The sequence below is a fragment of the Ovis aries genome, chromosome 4, assembly GCF_016772045.2.
Source record: "Ovis aries strain OAR_USU_Benz2616 breed Rambouillet chromosome 4, ARS-UI_Ramb_v3.0, whole genome shotgun sequence".
Taxonomy (NCBI): Eukaryota; Metazoa; Chordata; class Mammalia; order Artiodactyla; family Bovidae; genus Ovis; species Ovis aries.
Window position 1 is genome coordinate 39,713,833 of NC_056057.1, and position 14,019 is coordinate 39,727,851.

The window sequence follows — 14,019 nt, forward strand, 5'->3', positions numbered from 1 at the left end:
ACATCTTAGCAGCATACATCTTAGCTTCAGTGATGCAAAAGCTGCGAGTCTCCCTCAGTGCAGTATCTTATTCACTTGTCCCGACTTTTGTTCAGTGCACACATCCTCCAGTTTTGATGTCCCATGCTTAAATTCTTCTATTTTCTAGAATAACCTCCCTGTTTCTTTAAAACGCTGAAGGCAGTAAGTACCAGGTTGCTGGTAAAGAATCTGCCTGCAATGCAGGATACCCCAGTTCAATTCCTGGGTCAGAAAGATACCCTGGAGAAGGGAACAGCTACCTACTCCAGTATTCTGGCCTGGAGAATTCCATGGACTATAGTCCATGGGGTGGCAAAGAGTTGGACACGACTTTCACTTTCAATTTTTCACTTTGAGGTTGGAGGTACAACTTTAATTTGCAAAATTGCACACACAAATTGTTGTATTACAAGATGTTTTACAACCTTTTAACATGATATACTGTTTTGGTGAGCTTGTGGTCTTACACTTAATTGATCTTTATATGTATATCAACATATGTAAATGTATATATGTATATATACATATATACACATATGTATATGTAAATAAGTATATGTATATGTATGTATACATGTATATGTATATATATATTTTGAACACATTGGAACTCTAAAAAGATCAAGATGAAGCGAGGAACAGTTTCGTCTTTCTTATCAGTTGTTTATGGTTTTAAATACGTTCTAATGAGAGGACAGAAACCAAATAAGCAATTATTGTTCTTACTAATTTTATTTCCTCTACATACAGATTTATGAGAAATACCAAGATTTGTATACTGTGGAGCCAAATAATGCACGCCAGCTGGTGGAAATTGCAGCCAGGGATATTGAAAAACTTCTGAGCAACAGATCCAAAGCCCTGGTGGTGAGTTTAAATTGTATCTACTAATTTTATTATTCTATATTACTCATTTATTATTTATCTTTCATGCTTTATTTGGAGGTTTTCTTTAGTATGCTTGTTTTATCTGAGAAACTGTGTTCATCTAATATATGTTCATAAAAGGTGAGATCATGGTTTCATTGTGGACTTGAAATAATGCATTAGCTTGTTTCTAATTATTATTTTACTTGTATATATTAGGTGATTTTAATACAGAGAAATCATATATTTAATTAGAATATATGTCTATTTATACATATATAAGTAGTCATGTGTAATAATCCTGTTTAAACTGATCATACAGTGTAAAATCCTTGAATATTGCAAGCATCATTAAACCTGCCTTTGTAGTTGTGTCTCATCACCCTGCCTCTATACCAGAGATAGCCGGTCCACTAGATATTTGATTGCTTGTTTCTTTGCTCTTTAAAAGTAGCTGTGCCTCACATAAATGTTTTGCTGAACGTGTTAGTCCTAATGCTGTATGTGGTCTTCACCCACTTCCTTTCTTCCATCAACATGTTTGCATGAGTTTTTCAGGTGTTTGTTCTTAGGTTTAATTCATTTTTATTCATGGTAAAATATTATTTTCTGAAGATATATCTTAATTTATTCATTTAATCTCTGCTGGTAAATTATTATTTGGATTGAACCGTGAATAGGGTGGCTTCATTTTCTTGAACGAGTTTCTTGAAACATATGTGCAAGAATATGGATTAGTACGTGATAGTAGAATACAAGACTATAGGGTATTCATAAAATCAGATTACGTAAGTATGACACTGATTTTCCAAAATAGTTGTATCAGTTTAGACCTCTACTACCAGTATTTGAGTCCCCATTGGTCCATATTCTGGCCAATAAGTGGCAATGTCAGAGTTCTTTTTTTTTTTTTTTAATTTTAATTTTAATTTTTTTTAAATTTTAAAATCTTTAATTCTTACATGCGTTCCCAAACATGAGCCCCTCTCCTACCTCCCTCCCCATAACGTCTCTCTGTGTCATCCCCATGCACCAGCCCCAAGCATGCTGTATCCTGCGTCAGACATAGACTGGCGATTTGATTCTTACATGATAGTATACATGTTAGAATGCCATTCTCCCAAATCTTCCCACCCTCTCCCTCTGAGTCCAAAAGTCCGTTATACACATCTGTGTCTATTTTCCTGTCTTGCATACAGGGTCATCATTGCCATCTTTCTAAATTCCATATATATGTGTTAGTATACTGTATTGGTGTTTTTCTTTCTGGCTTACTTCACTCTGTATAATCGGCTCCAGTTTCATCCATCTCATCAGAACTGATTCAAATGAATTCTTTTTAACGGCTGAGTAATACTCCATTGTGTATATGTACCACAGCTTTCTTATCCATTCATCTGCTGATGGACATCTAGGTTGTTTCCATGTGCTGGCTATTATAAACAGTGCTGTGATGAACATTGGGGTACATGTGTCTCTTTCAATTCTGGTTTCCTTGGTGTGTATGCCCAGAGGTGGGATTGCTGGGTCATAAGGTAGTTCTATTTGCAATTTTTAAGGAATCTCCACACTGTTCTCCATAGTGGCTGTACTAGTTTGCATTCCCACCAACAGTGTAGGAGGGTTCCCTTTTCTCCACACCCTCTCCAGCATTTATTGCTTGCATTTTTGGATCGCAGCCATTCTGACTGGTGTGAAGTGGTCCCTCATTGTGGTTTTGATTTGCATTTCTCTAATAATGAGTGATGTTGAGCATCTTTTCATGTGTTTGTTAGCCATCCGTACGTCGTCTTTGGAGAAATGCTATGTAGTTCTTTGGCCCATTTTTTGATTGGGTCGTTTATTTTTCTAGAATTGAGTTGCAGAAGTTGCTTGTATATTTTTGAGATTAGTTGTTTGTCAGTTGCTTCATTTGCTATTATTTTCTCCCATTCCGAAGGCTGTCTTTTCACCTTGCTTATATTTTCCTTTGTTGTGCAGAAGCTTCAGAGTTCTTAACTATAGGCAGTTGAGTAGGTGCTGAATGGCATCTCTGCTTATCCCTAATGACACGGTTATCTGTTTTGTATTCTGAATATTCTTGTTTCCTCTTCAGTGACATATTTCTTCATATCTTTTACACATTTTAATCATTTAAATTGATTCATAGATTGTATATTGTTGATGGTAGTTCATTTCAGTTACACGTGATGCAAATCTTTTTCCAGTTTGTGACTTGTCTTTTTATTGTCTTAATGGTATATTTTGATCAAATAAGTTCTTAATTTTAATGCTGTTAGAGTCAACTTAAAAAAAATATTTTGAGGTGTATGCTTTGTTTAAAAAATCATTTCCTACTCTGATGTTCTAAATATTTTTGTGTATTTTATTGTAAAAGATTCCATTTCTTTCATATCTATTTAAGCCACAGGTAGCTAATATCAATATACAATTTAGGTCGCAATACAAATGATTTTTTTTTTTCTGATCAGTTCTCCTGTGACCATATATTAAATATTTTACCTTCCCTTGATGAAGCCCCATTTATCAAGCTAGTATGCTCAGCTTCTCACCATATTCTTCTTCAAAAGGATCTTGACTAGTCCTGAACTTTCACACATTATTTAAAATTTATATTCAGCATGCAATTATTTGAAACAATTTTTACTGGGATTTTAAATGGTATTCCATCGAATTCCAAATTAAGACAAAATTTGGAAGAATTGATATCATTATGTACTTTGGCCACCTCTTTCAAAGACTTGACTCATTGGAAAAGACTCTGATGCTGGGAGGGATTGGGGGCAGGAGGAGAAGGGGACGACAGAGGATGAGATGGCTGGATGGCATCATCGACTCGATAGACATGAGTTTGGGTGAACTCCAGGAGTTGGTGATGGACAGGGAGGGTTGGTGTGCTGCAATTCATAGGGTCACAAAGAGTCGGACACGACTGAGCGACTGAACAGAACTGATACCCTCTTTTAAAATATTCTATTATGGTTTATTTCAAGAGATTGGATATATTTTGCTTTGCTACACAGTAGGACTTGTTTTTTATCCAGTCTAAATGTAGTAGTTTGCATCTACTAACCCCAACCTCCCAGTCCATCCTTCTCCCTACTCCCTTCCCTTGGCTGAACCACAAGTCTGTTCTCGTACATCTGTGAGTGTGTTTGTTTTGTAGATAGGTTCATTTGTGCCATGTTTTAGATTCCACATATAACTGATAACATGTGGCTTTTATCTTTCTCTTTCTGACTTCACCTAGTATAATAATTTCTAGTTGCATCTATGTTCCTGCATATGGCATTATTCTGTTGCTTTTGATGACTGAGCAGTATTCCATTACATGTATGGTACCACATCATCTTTATCCATTTATCTGTCAATGGATATTTAGGTTGCTTCCATGTCTTGGCTATTGTGAATGGTGGTGCTATGAACATAGGGATGCATGTATCTTTTTGAATTATAGTTTTGTCTGGGTAAATGCCTAGATGTGGGATTGCTAGTAACTCTGTTTTTAGTTTTCTGAGGAATATCCACACTGTTCTCCATATTGGCTACAGTAACATATATTCCCACCAACAGGTATGAGAGTTCCCATTTTGCTACACTTTCTCCAGTATTTGCTTATTTCTAGACTTTTTAATGATGGCCATTTTCACCAGTGTGAGGTGGTACTTCATTGTAGTTTTCATTTGTGTTTCTCCAATAACTAGCGATTTTGACCATTTTTCCGTGAGCCTAATGGCCATCTGTATGTCTTCTTTGGAGAAGTGTCTACAGAGTCCGCTGTGAAGCACAATTTTTAAGAAATGAGTAATGGTAAGGCAAATTTTCATGATTAGAAGATTCATAACATTATCTTCAGGTTTTGTTGTATGAATACCTCTTTAAAGCATCATTTATAGATGTAAATATATTTTCATTAAAAGTTGAATAAAAATTACTTTCTTCTTAAGTGATTAATATTCACTAATGACTACTGAAAATGATTCCATTTATATTGATTTTTATCAGCTTACATATTTTTTTTGCCCTGGATGTAGGAAGCGGGTAATCTGGTCATCACAGTCCTTAGAAGAAGGTCTTGGAATGCAGTAGGATGTATCTTGCCTTTGACTGGATTAAAATGGAAGCTTAATGAGACTTTATTTTTTATCATTCTGAACTGAAGATCTAGATACCTGGTATATTATTTGAGTCCTGTGGGATCACTGGCTATCTTAAGCACATGATGGGAGAGTACAGAAAGCCCAATGACTAATGAAATATAGAATTTGTTAGGTTTTATGTGAGGGAGAAAGATTCATGTTTGTTTGCAAACTAAATTTTTTATTTAACTGTTTGAATATATAGAAATAAATACATTATTAGAAAGAGAAATATTTTGAGGATAATTAAAAAACAGGTTCTATATTGTGTTGTAAATGAATATAAGATGAATATGAATTCATGAATAAATTCATGATTTATCCATATCCATAAATTCATTCATATAAGATGCATATGAATGAATACAATATATTAATATTATATAAGAATATAAGATTATTATATTATTAATATAAATGTATATTATTAATTTACTTCTACTTTTGTTATAGGCTTATACTCAGGGAGACTTCTGTATTAAAGGAGCTTTAATTCATCTGCATGGGGTACCAATGTAATTGCATAAATAAATACATTGGAAATATATCTTGAATATACAGATTTGAGGTAGATGATCAAATTTAATGCCAATTATACCTTATTGAGTGTTTATCAAGTAATGTTACCTGATTATTTCTCATAATAATGCTGTGTACTATGTGCCATTAGTAGTCTCATTTTTCAGTAAGGAAATGGAGTCTTTGAATATTCCTTTAACTTTCTTCCAAAAATGTTTTTAACCAGCAGTGTATTCCAGTGTTTCTCAAACTTTAATGTGCGTGGTTCACCTCTGGCTCTTGTTAAAATGCAGATTTTTATTTAGTGTGTGTATGTGTATTTGTATGTGTGTCCGTGAGCTCAGTCACGTCTGACTCTTTGCGGCCCCTGGACTGTGCCTTCCAGGTTCCTCTATCCATAGGATTTCCCAGGCAAAAATACTGAAGCAGGTTGGCATTTCCTACTCTAGAGGATCTCCCCAACCTTTGGATCGAACTTGCATCTTTTGCGTCTCCTGCATTGCAGGTGGATTCTTGACCAGTGTGCTACCTGGGAAGCCCCTTTTTATTCAGTAGATCTGGCCAAATATACTGAATTTCTAATAAGCAAACAGGTGATGGTCTGCTACAAAGACTGTACTTTGAATCAGTTCAGTTCAGTTGCTCAGTCGTGTCTGACTCTGTGACTCCGTGGACTGCAGCACGCCAGGACTCACTGTCCGTCAACAAATCCCGGAGATTGCTCAAACTCATGTTCATCGAGCTGGTGTTGCCATCTAACTGTATCATCCTCTGTCTTCCCCTTCTCATCCTGCCTTCAGTCTTCCCAAGATTGAATCAGGATCTTTTCCAATGAGTCAATTCATCGCATAAGGTGACCAAAGTATTAGAGTTTCAGCTTCAGCATCAGTCCTTCTAATGAATATTCAGGACTGATCTCCTTGCAGTCCAAGAGACTCTCAAGAGTCTTCTCCAACAACACAGTTCAAAAGCATCAATTCTTTGGCACTCAGCTTTCTTTATAGTCCAACTCTTACATCCATACTGGAAAAACCATAGCCTTGACTAGACGGACCTTTGTGGACAAAGTAATGTCTCTGATTTTTAATATGCTATCTAGGTTGATCATAACTTTCCTTCTAAGAAGTAAGTGTCTTAATTTCATGGCTGCAATCACCATCTGCAGTGATTTGGGAGCCCCCCAAAATAAAGTCAGTGACTGTTTCCCCATCTATTTGCCATGAAGTGATGGGACCGGATGCCATGTTCTTCATTTTTTGAACGCTGAGTTTTAAGCCAACTTTTTCACTCTTCTCTTCCACTTTCATCAAGAGGCTCTTTAGTTCTTCTTCACTTTCTGCCATAAGAGTGGTATCATCTGCATATCTGAGGTTATTGATATTTCTCTCAGCATCTTGATTCCAGCTTTTACTTCAGTCCAGTGTTTCTCATGATGTACTCTGCATATGTTAAATAAGCAGGGTGACAATATACAACCTTGACATAGTCATTTTCCTGTTCTTACCTTGAGAATCCCATGAACAGTGTGAGAAGGCAAAAAGATAGGACACTGAAAGATGAACTCCCCAGGTGGGTAGGTACCCACTATGCTACTTGAGATCAGTGGAGAAATAACTCCAGAAAGAATGAAGAGATGGAGAGAAAGCAAAAACAACACCCAGCTTTGGATGTGACTGGTGATAGAAGCAAGGTCCGATGCTGTAAAGAGCAATATTGCATAAGCCAACTAGAGTGATATAAAAAGATTGCAAGTTTATTTTCTCTCAAAGCAAGAAACCTGGATGTAGGTAGCTCAAGAGATTTCCAGAAGTCTCATTCTGTTTCTTCTGCGTTCATCCTACTGGGTTACCCTTGGCTGCAAGGGGAAATAATAGATAAGAGTTTTTTTAGCTGGGACACCAAGTCTCTCTACAGAATTGTGGTACTTAATTAAAATGTGGATCCAGCCAGCCAGTGTCTGCATCAAATCTTTTCAAGACTGAATGTGAGTTTTAGGGAAGAAAGTCTGGAGAAAATTCATTTTGAAGAAGCTGAGGAGGGGAAGGAACATGTTGCTTTCTTTGGCTTTTTATATAAAGTCCCATTTTGTAAGAATATTTTATTGAAAATATAATGATTGCATATGTAGTCAAAGCAGCTTTTTTCTAACAGGGCTTGGCACAGTATGAACAGCAGTAGAATGAAAGGACTATTGAATCCATGTTTTAAGACTCGTAAGAGTACATTTTCTAAATATCATGGGTACTTGAGAATTAGTCAATGATACTTGAAATATTTGAAATCATGAACCGTGGGTAGATCTGGTAATTGTGAGTTCAAAAGAGTAAACATTGCTATGATAATCTGTAGTGAACAGTGGAGAAAAAGAATTTTTGATAAATAATAGAAATGAAAGAAATTAAGAGTTCTGGGTGATAAGGTTGAGGCATGAGTGAATGAGTGGTTTTCTTTGACGGAGAAGAGTGAAAGTCTCTGGAGTTCTAATAGGAACAAATAAGTAGTTAACACTTATTAAATATCAGTTATATTCCAAGCAGTTTGCTAGATTCTTTCTATATATTTCGAACACATTGTCCATTAAGCAAAATAGGTATAACTGTTCTCATTTTACAGTTGAAAAGTAAAAACTCAAGGAATTTTGAAAAAAATTTTCAACTTTACACAGCAAAGAATTAATTTCCGTATATGTATATGGGAATGTGGTTGGATTACAACCATGAGGGTTTTTTTTTTTTTTAACAAAATAAACATAATACATGATGTCATAGTTCTCACTCAGAACATATGATTTTTCTGAAGTAGATGACAGGTTTAAATGGGAAATGCCTGTTGTTCTTGATACCATTTGCTAGTGTGTTAAATGAAAATCTCCAGATACAGCAGCACATTTCCTCTCTCAAGTTATGTACTTTAGCAGCATTTTTATGGATTTTAAATCTCAAGTAATGATAATGATCGAAATTTGGGGTCAGACAGAAGGAATGGGGAAACACTAAGTGCTGTGTTTGGAACCTCTTAAAGTATGCTCAGAAGTAAACAGATCCATATACTCGTAATGGTGGTGCTGCTCACTACCACACTCAGCACTTTAATTTTTATAACGTTCTGTTCTGATTATTTGAAGGTTATTTGTATTATTTAAAGGTTAGCAGCAAGGTGTTTTTTAAACATTTCCTGCTGTTAATCGCTCTCTGCTATACAGTACTTTCTTCCTTGTCCATTCCATGAAATAGTGTTTGCACTGAATTGTCTGAGCAAAGGCACTTTTGGGAAAAAAAGCTGCCAAATACACCTTTAAGACAGAGAGCAGAATTAATGGTAAAGTGAAAGTGAAAAGTTTTCTCATGGAAGGTGTTCAGAAAAGGAAAGCTTCTGGGCAACACTGATAGTCTGCTTCTATTAAAAAAAATGTCTTTTGGAAATATGATTTTCATAGACTTGAGTTGGCTTAATTATTTAGCATCAGAAAGTAATGTTCACACAGCAGTATCATTGTGTTGACAAATTAACAAATGTAATGTGTGCTCCGATAGCACTTCATTTGCAAAAATTAGGGGAAGAGGGAGTGTTGGGTTGTTGATCATATGAAAGATAATAAGAATTAGATAGATGAATTGAATTAGGAATCTCACACAGGCAGTAACAACTATGTAATTTGTGGGGTCTTGTCCAAAATGAAAATGTGGGGCGCCTCTTGAAAGAAGTCATTCAGAATTTAGACGGCAGCGCAGAGCTTTAGACCAGCTGTGGGATCCAGCTGGGTGACTGCACAGGTCCCACAGCCACGGCGCTGGCCAGCCCTCACACCCAGGTGGTCAGAGTCAGCACTGGAATCGGACCTGGGATTCTTAATCATGTGTGCTGTGCTGTTTCTACAGTGATAATCATTGAACTCCACCTGGAGACTTAGAAATCTCCGAAAGCTATGATAATTGTAAAAGAATGTCAGAGTAAGATCCGTATTTCATTCCACTTCTGTTCCAGAAAATTACAAACTCAACCCAGCAGGACAATAGACATGCTTTGATCTAAATGTGCTAGTGAATGATGTTGACAAGGGAAAAATAAATATAGAGAAGCAATGCTAATCCAAGGTTACCATCTTTGATTCACATGATAGAATCTTTAAATAAAACTTCATAACATGCTGTACATTTGGAGACAGTCTGATCAAGTAGTCTTTGCTGAAGGAAGGTAAACACTGTTTTTGCTGTTTACAGGGTTCAGCCTTCTGTGATGTTCTGGTTCTTAACTTTATCTGAGTCCTTACTAACTTTATTTTTTAATCTTTTGATGCTTAGTTTTCCCCTTGCCCCCATTAACCCCTTATCATCCTCCTACAGAAATACGTAAACTTCAACCTTCCTCTGAATTAATTTTCCATCTTTAATGGAGAACAGAAGGCAGCAGAAGCCCTTTGTGAGATATCCAGTGCCGTCCAGATTTTTTTTTGTATATACAGGAATTCTTTTAAATATATTCCAATAATTTTTTTTTAGAGCTTGTAAAATCACGAACTACATTTGCAAAGATGAGCTGTCTGTGCTTTGCTTAAAACCCCTCGAACACAATTTATTGGGAGAATGATGAAATGTCCTATTAATTTAATTAAATTATCATAGAAACATGAAAGTTGAAAGATTTGGGGAATTCAGTTTTCTGGTCCTCTTCTCATAAGTAGGTGAATGTCTAAACCACCAAGTTTGAGAAGATAGCTATTTCTTCTCTCAGATATTTTTGGCGATGAAGCTTCCACAATTATTACTTAGCTTAGTATTCAGGAAATTATTTCTAACATGGATGTCCTTGTCTAATTTAAATCTATTTTGTTTTCTGTTCCCTATATACATTAAAATTTGTTTGACTTTCTCCTTACACGAGTATCTCTCTGTGTGTGTAGAGGGGGAGTGTTGTGGGTGGGAGGACCCATCAGCAGCTCCTCATAGCTGAGTGTTCCTGGCAGATCCATGTTGATGATTCTCAGTTGCTGAGCAATCTTTATTGCCAACCATCGTGTTAAATGCTTTACACACGTTCTCAGAACAACTCTTAATCTTCAGAACTCTAAGAGGTAGGTGTGTTGTGTTGAGGTTGTGTCTAAAGATAGAGGTATTACCTAACAAAATCGAACCATCTCAGGTAGTAGGTAGAAGAGATCTTCAACTCAGGTGTCCCTGAATGCTAAAACCTCTGTTTTTTTTTTTTGACAGTATGCTGTACTCTGTAATCTAATGAACTGTAATTTAACTCCCCTATATAGACACATTTTTGGTTTCTTTTTCATTTCTGTATTCTGGAAATTATCAAATATCCTCCAACTTTGTTAAAGCATGGAGGATGCAATCGAAGGTGGTGCTTTTATTAAGGAGTAATCTGATTAAGCATAGTATAACAAGTTCGCCATTTTTTTTTTGGTCATGTGATCCAGGTACAGTGAGAACTGCTTTATTCTCTGTGGATTGTGTGTTAGATGATACCACTCTGAATGTTAGATGATTCTGATATATGTTATGTTGCTAAATTTATCATATATTCTTATAAATAATTTAAACAATATAAAATGAAAAAAAAATTCCCTATGAGTTAAAAACAGTACCTTCTATAGTGTGATGACTACCCTTTAGGGCTCTTTAGAGTATGTGTGTGTGTATGTGTGTGTGTTACTTACGAGTGTTTAAAGAAGATTTTTATGTCTGTGGATATTAATATATGTCATTATATGATATCTTATATTGCTTCTTATGGCTTTGTATATATGAATATATTATTTAACCAGTCTTCTATTGATAGTTTCTATATTTTTTATAGAAACAATATTTAATATTCTTTATGTCATACCTTTGTATATGGGAAAACTGATTATTTGAATTAAGACATATAAATGGAATGATTGACTAAAAAAGCTTATGGGATATTATTTATATTTTTCTTTTAAGGAAATAGAAAGCTTTAATCTTTCCACTGATTTCTTCCCTCCTTTTTCTTTGTTTTTAGATAGCAGAACTTCTGATAGACTTAGGTAGGAGTGACTAGGTTGCATTTGGCCCAGTATAGTCGCTTAAATATGTACACAGAACTTAATTTTAAATGATATATATATTTTCAATTATTATAATAATGTCAAAAACTCATACTGTTCTCTACAGATTAGTGCCTTTGTTGTTGGCAACATAATCAGTTCAGAATTAACAGGCTGTCTGGGGCAAACATCTGTCTTCCAGATTTATTAAAAAAAAAAAATCTGCCTAAGAGTTGCAGTTGCTGATTACACATACCAGCTCATATGCTCTAACTTGCATGCATTATCTCAGCCACAGGCAGAGTGCCAAATGCTGCACTGTGGATACGTGATCCTGTTGCCCACAAACCGTGTATTCTAGGGCAACTGACACTGTCAAGGCCCAGTTAAGAGCAAAATCCAAGTTATGTCTTGACAGCCAATGTATTCGTTATAGGATTCTGTCTACTCTTTCTCTGGTTAAATTTATTCATTTAGTTCCAGGACTCATTACTCCCCAATTACAGCTACTCCTAGAAATGTTGGTCTATTGTTGCCTGACAAACCAATCACCCCTGATTATTTACACTGCCTTTTATAAAAAATTCTAGGTCAGCCGACTTGAAAGTCCTGTAATAAATAATAATGACTCATTTTCTCCAAGAGGGTTTACAGAGAATTTATTGCCCTATCCGTCACTGCCAGTACCATTTTTTCCCTAGTGTAACAACATAATATGACCTCTTAAAAAGCAAAATAATTAAATAAATCATCCAGTATGGTATTTGTGTGCTTTGGATGTTTCTTTAAAATGTGGATGTTCAGTGGTCATTTTTTGCTTGCAGCTAGTTCACAGTAATGGGTTTGACTCTTGTAGAATATTAGTTCACTTTCATTAAATAATATTGTCTACATGAACTCCCCCCTCTAAAATAGGTATTTTTTAACTTGAGAGATCAAAATAGATTAATCAAGTGTATAGTTTATGATGCCTTTATTAATAATTATGTTTTGACTAGTTATATTATTTGAAATGAAATTGATTCTCACATATTCTCATTAGAGAGTGATGGCATCTTTAGTTTAAGTATTACATTGTTTTTGTAAATAGCATTATATAACATCTTATATTGAGAGATAGTAATAATATTTTACGAAGTGCTTATGATATACTAGGCCCTGTGCTAAGGACTTTATTTGCATTTACTTATTTAATTCTTACAACATGCTTTCACTTCATGTATTATTGTTACTATTTAATAGATATATTTTCCCCAAGGATTTGAAACCAGATGCATTTCATTGCCAAGTTTTATAATTGTGGTTTTCACTTATGACGTGTCAGGCACTCTGCTGAGTATTTTACATGTATTTTCTGTTTCATAACTTCTTTCTCTTTCCCTGTTCCTCCCCTTTGTCTTCCACTTTTTCTCCTCCTCCTTTGACCTTCAGCTTCTTGTAATGAGCATATAATATGATCAGGTAAGGAAGTATAGAATTAGAAACTTTTTAAGTGTTTTATCCAAGGTCATGTCGCTCTAGGCTGGTATTTTTGTTCCAAAATAGGATTATATATTAATGAATTTTATTTTATATAAGATGTGCTGTATAGAAGAAGTAGTGAAAGTGAAAGAGTTGCTCAGTCATGTCTAATTCTTTGTGAGCCCATGGACTGTGGTCGGCCAGGCTCCTCTATCTGTGGGATTCTCTAGGAAAGAATACTGGAGGAGGCTGCCATTTCCTTCTTCAGGGGATCTTCCTGACCCAAGGATCAAACCCATGTCTCTTGTGTCTCTTGCATTGGAGGCAGATTTTTTACGACTGTGCCACCTGGGAAGCCCCGAGCCTTAATGTTTTTGTCTTGCCTTAAGTATTTACCTAAAAACATGTGGTTGTCTGCTGATGGAGATAGAGCTAATAAGATCCAAAAGTGTTATTATGCTCGGTGTAATTCAGTTCAGTTCAGTTCAGTCGCTCAGTTGTGTCCGACTCTTCGCGACCCCACGAATCGCAGCACGCCAGGCCTCCCTGTTCATCACCATCTCCCAGAGTTCACTCAGACTCATGTCCATCGAGTCTGTGACGCCATCCAGCCATCTCATCCTCGGTCGTCCCCTTCTCCTCCTGCCCCCAATCCCTCCCAGCATCAGGGTTTTTTCCAATGAATTCCAGTGTGATTACTTGGGCTTATATCTGAAAACCAACAATTTTAGAGTATCTACAAGCCACATGCTGCTGGGGCTTTTACTCCAAAAAGTGGGCATATTTTGAGAGTGTTTTAGGGAAACTCTGGTGGTCTACTTGGTGCAGCATATACAGTTGTGGTCTAAAGATAAAAATTAGAAAGGTTCTTGTTTCTAACCCCGAGCTTCAGTACTATGTGGGTATGCACTCTCTTACTGTAACCCATGAAACCAACAACATTGTTTTGTTGCTGTGCTTCTCACTTGTTATTTCAAGGAGTAAATTTTAATA

At 35.9% G+C, this 14,019-nt stretch overlaps 1 protein-coding gene across 22 annotated transcripts in view; it reads left to right on the plus strand.

Annotated features, from left to right (window-relative positions):
• CACNA2D1 (calcium voltage-gated channel auxiliary subunit alpha2delta 1) overlaps positions 1 to 14,019 on the plus strand; it is a 540,433-nt gene that overhangs the window by 143,088 nt on the left and 383,326 nt on the right. For all 22 annotated transcript variants that reach the window (XM_060414594.1, XM_027968542.2, XM_027968544.2 and 19 more), the window contains one exon: positions 772 to 888. In XM_060414594.1, coding sequence (XP_060270577.1) covers positions 772 to 888 — 117 coding nt within the window. The remainder of the gene's footprint in view (positions 1 to 771; positions 889 to 14,019) is intronic.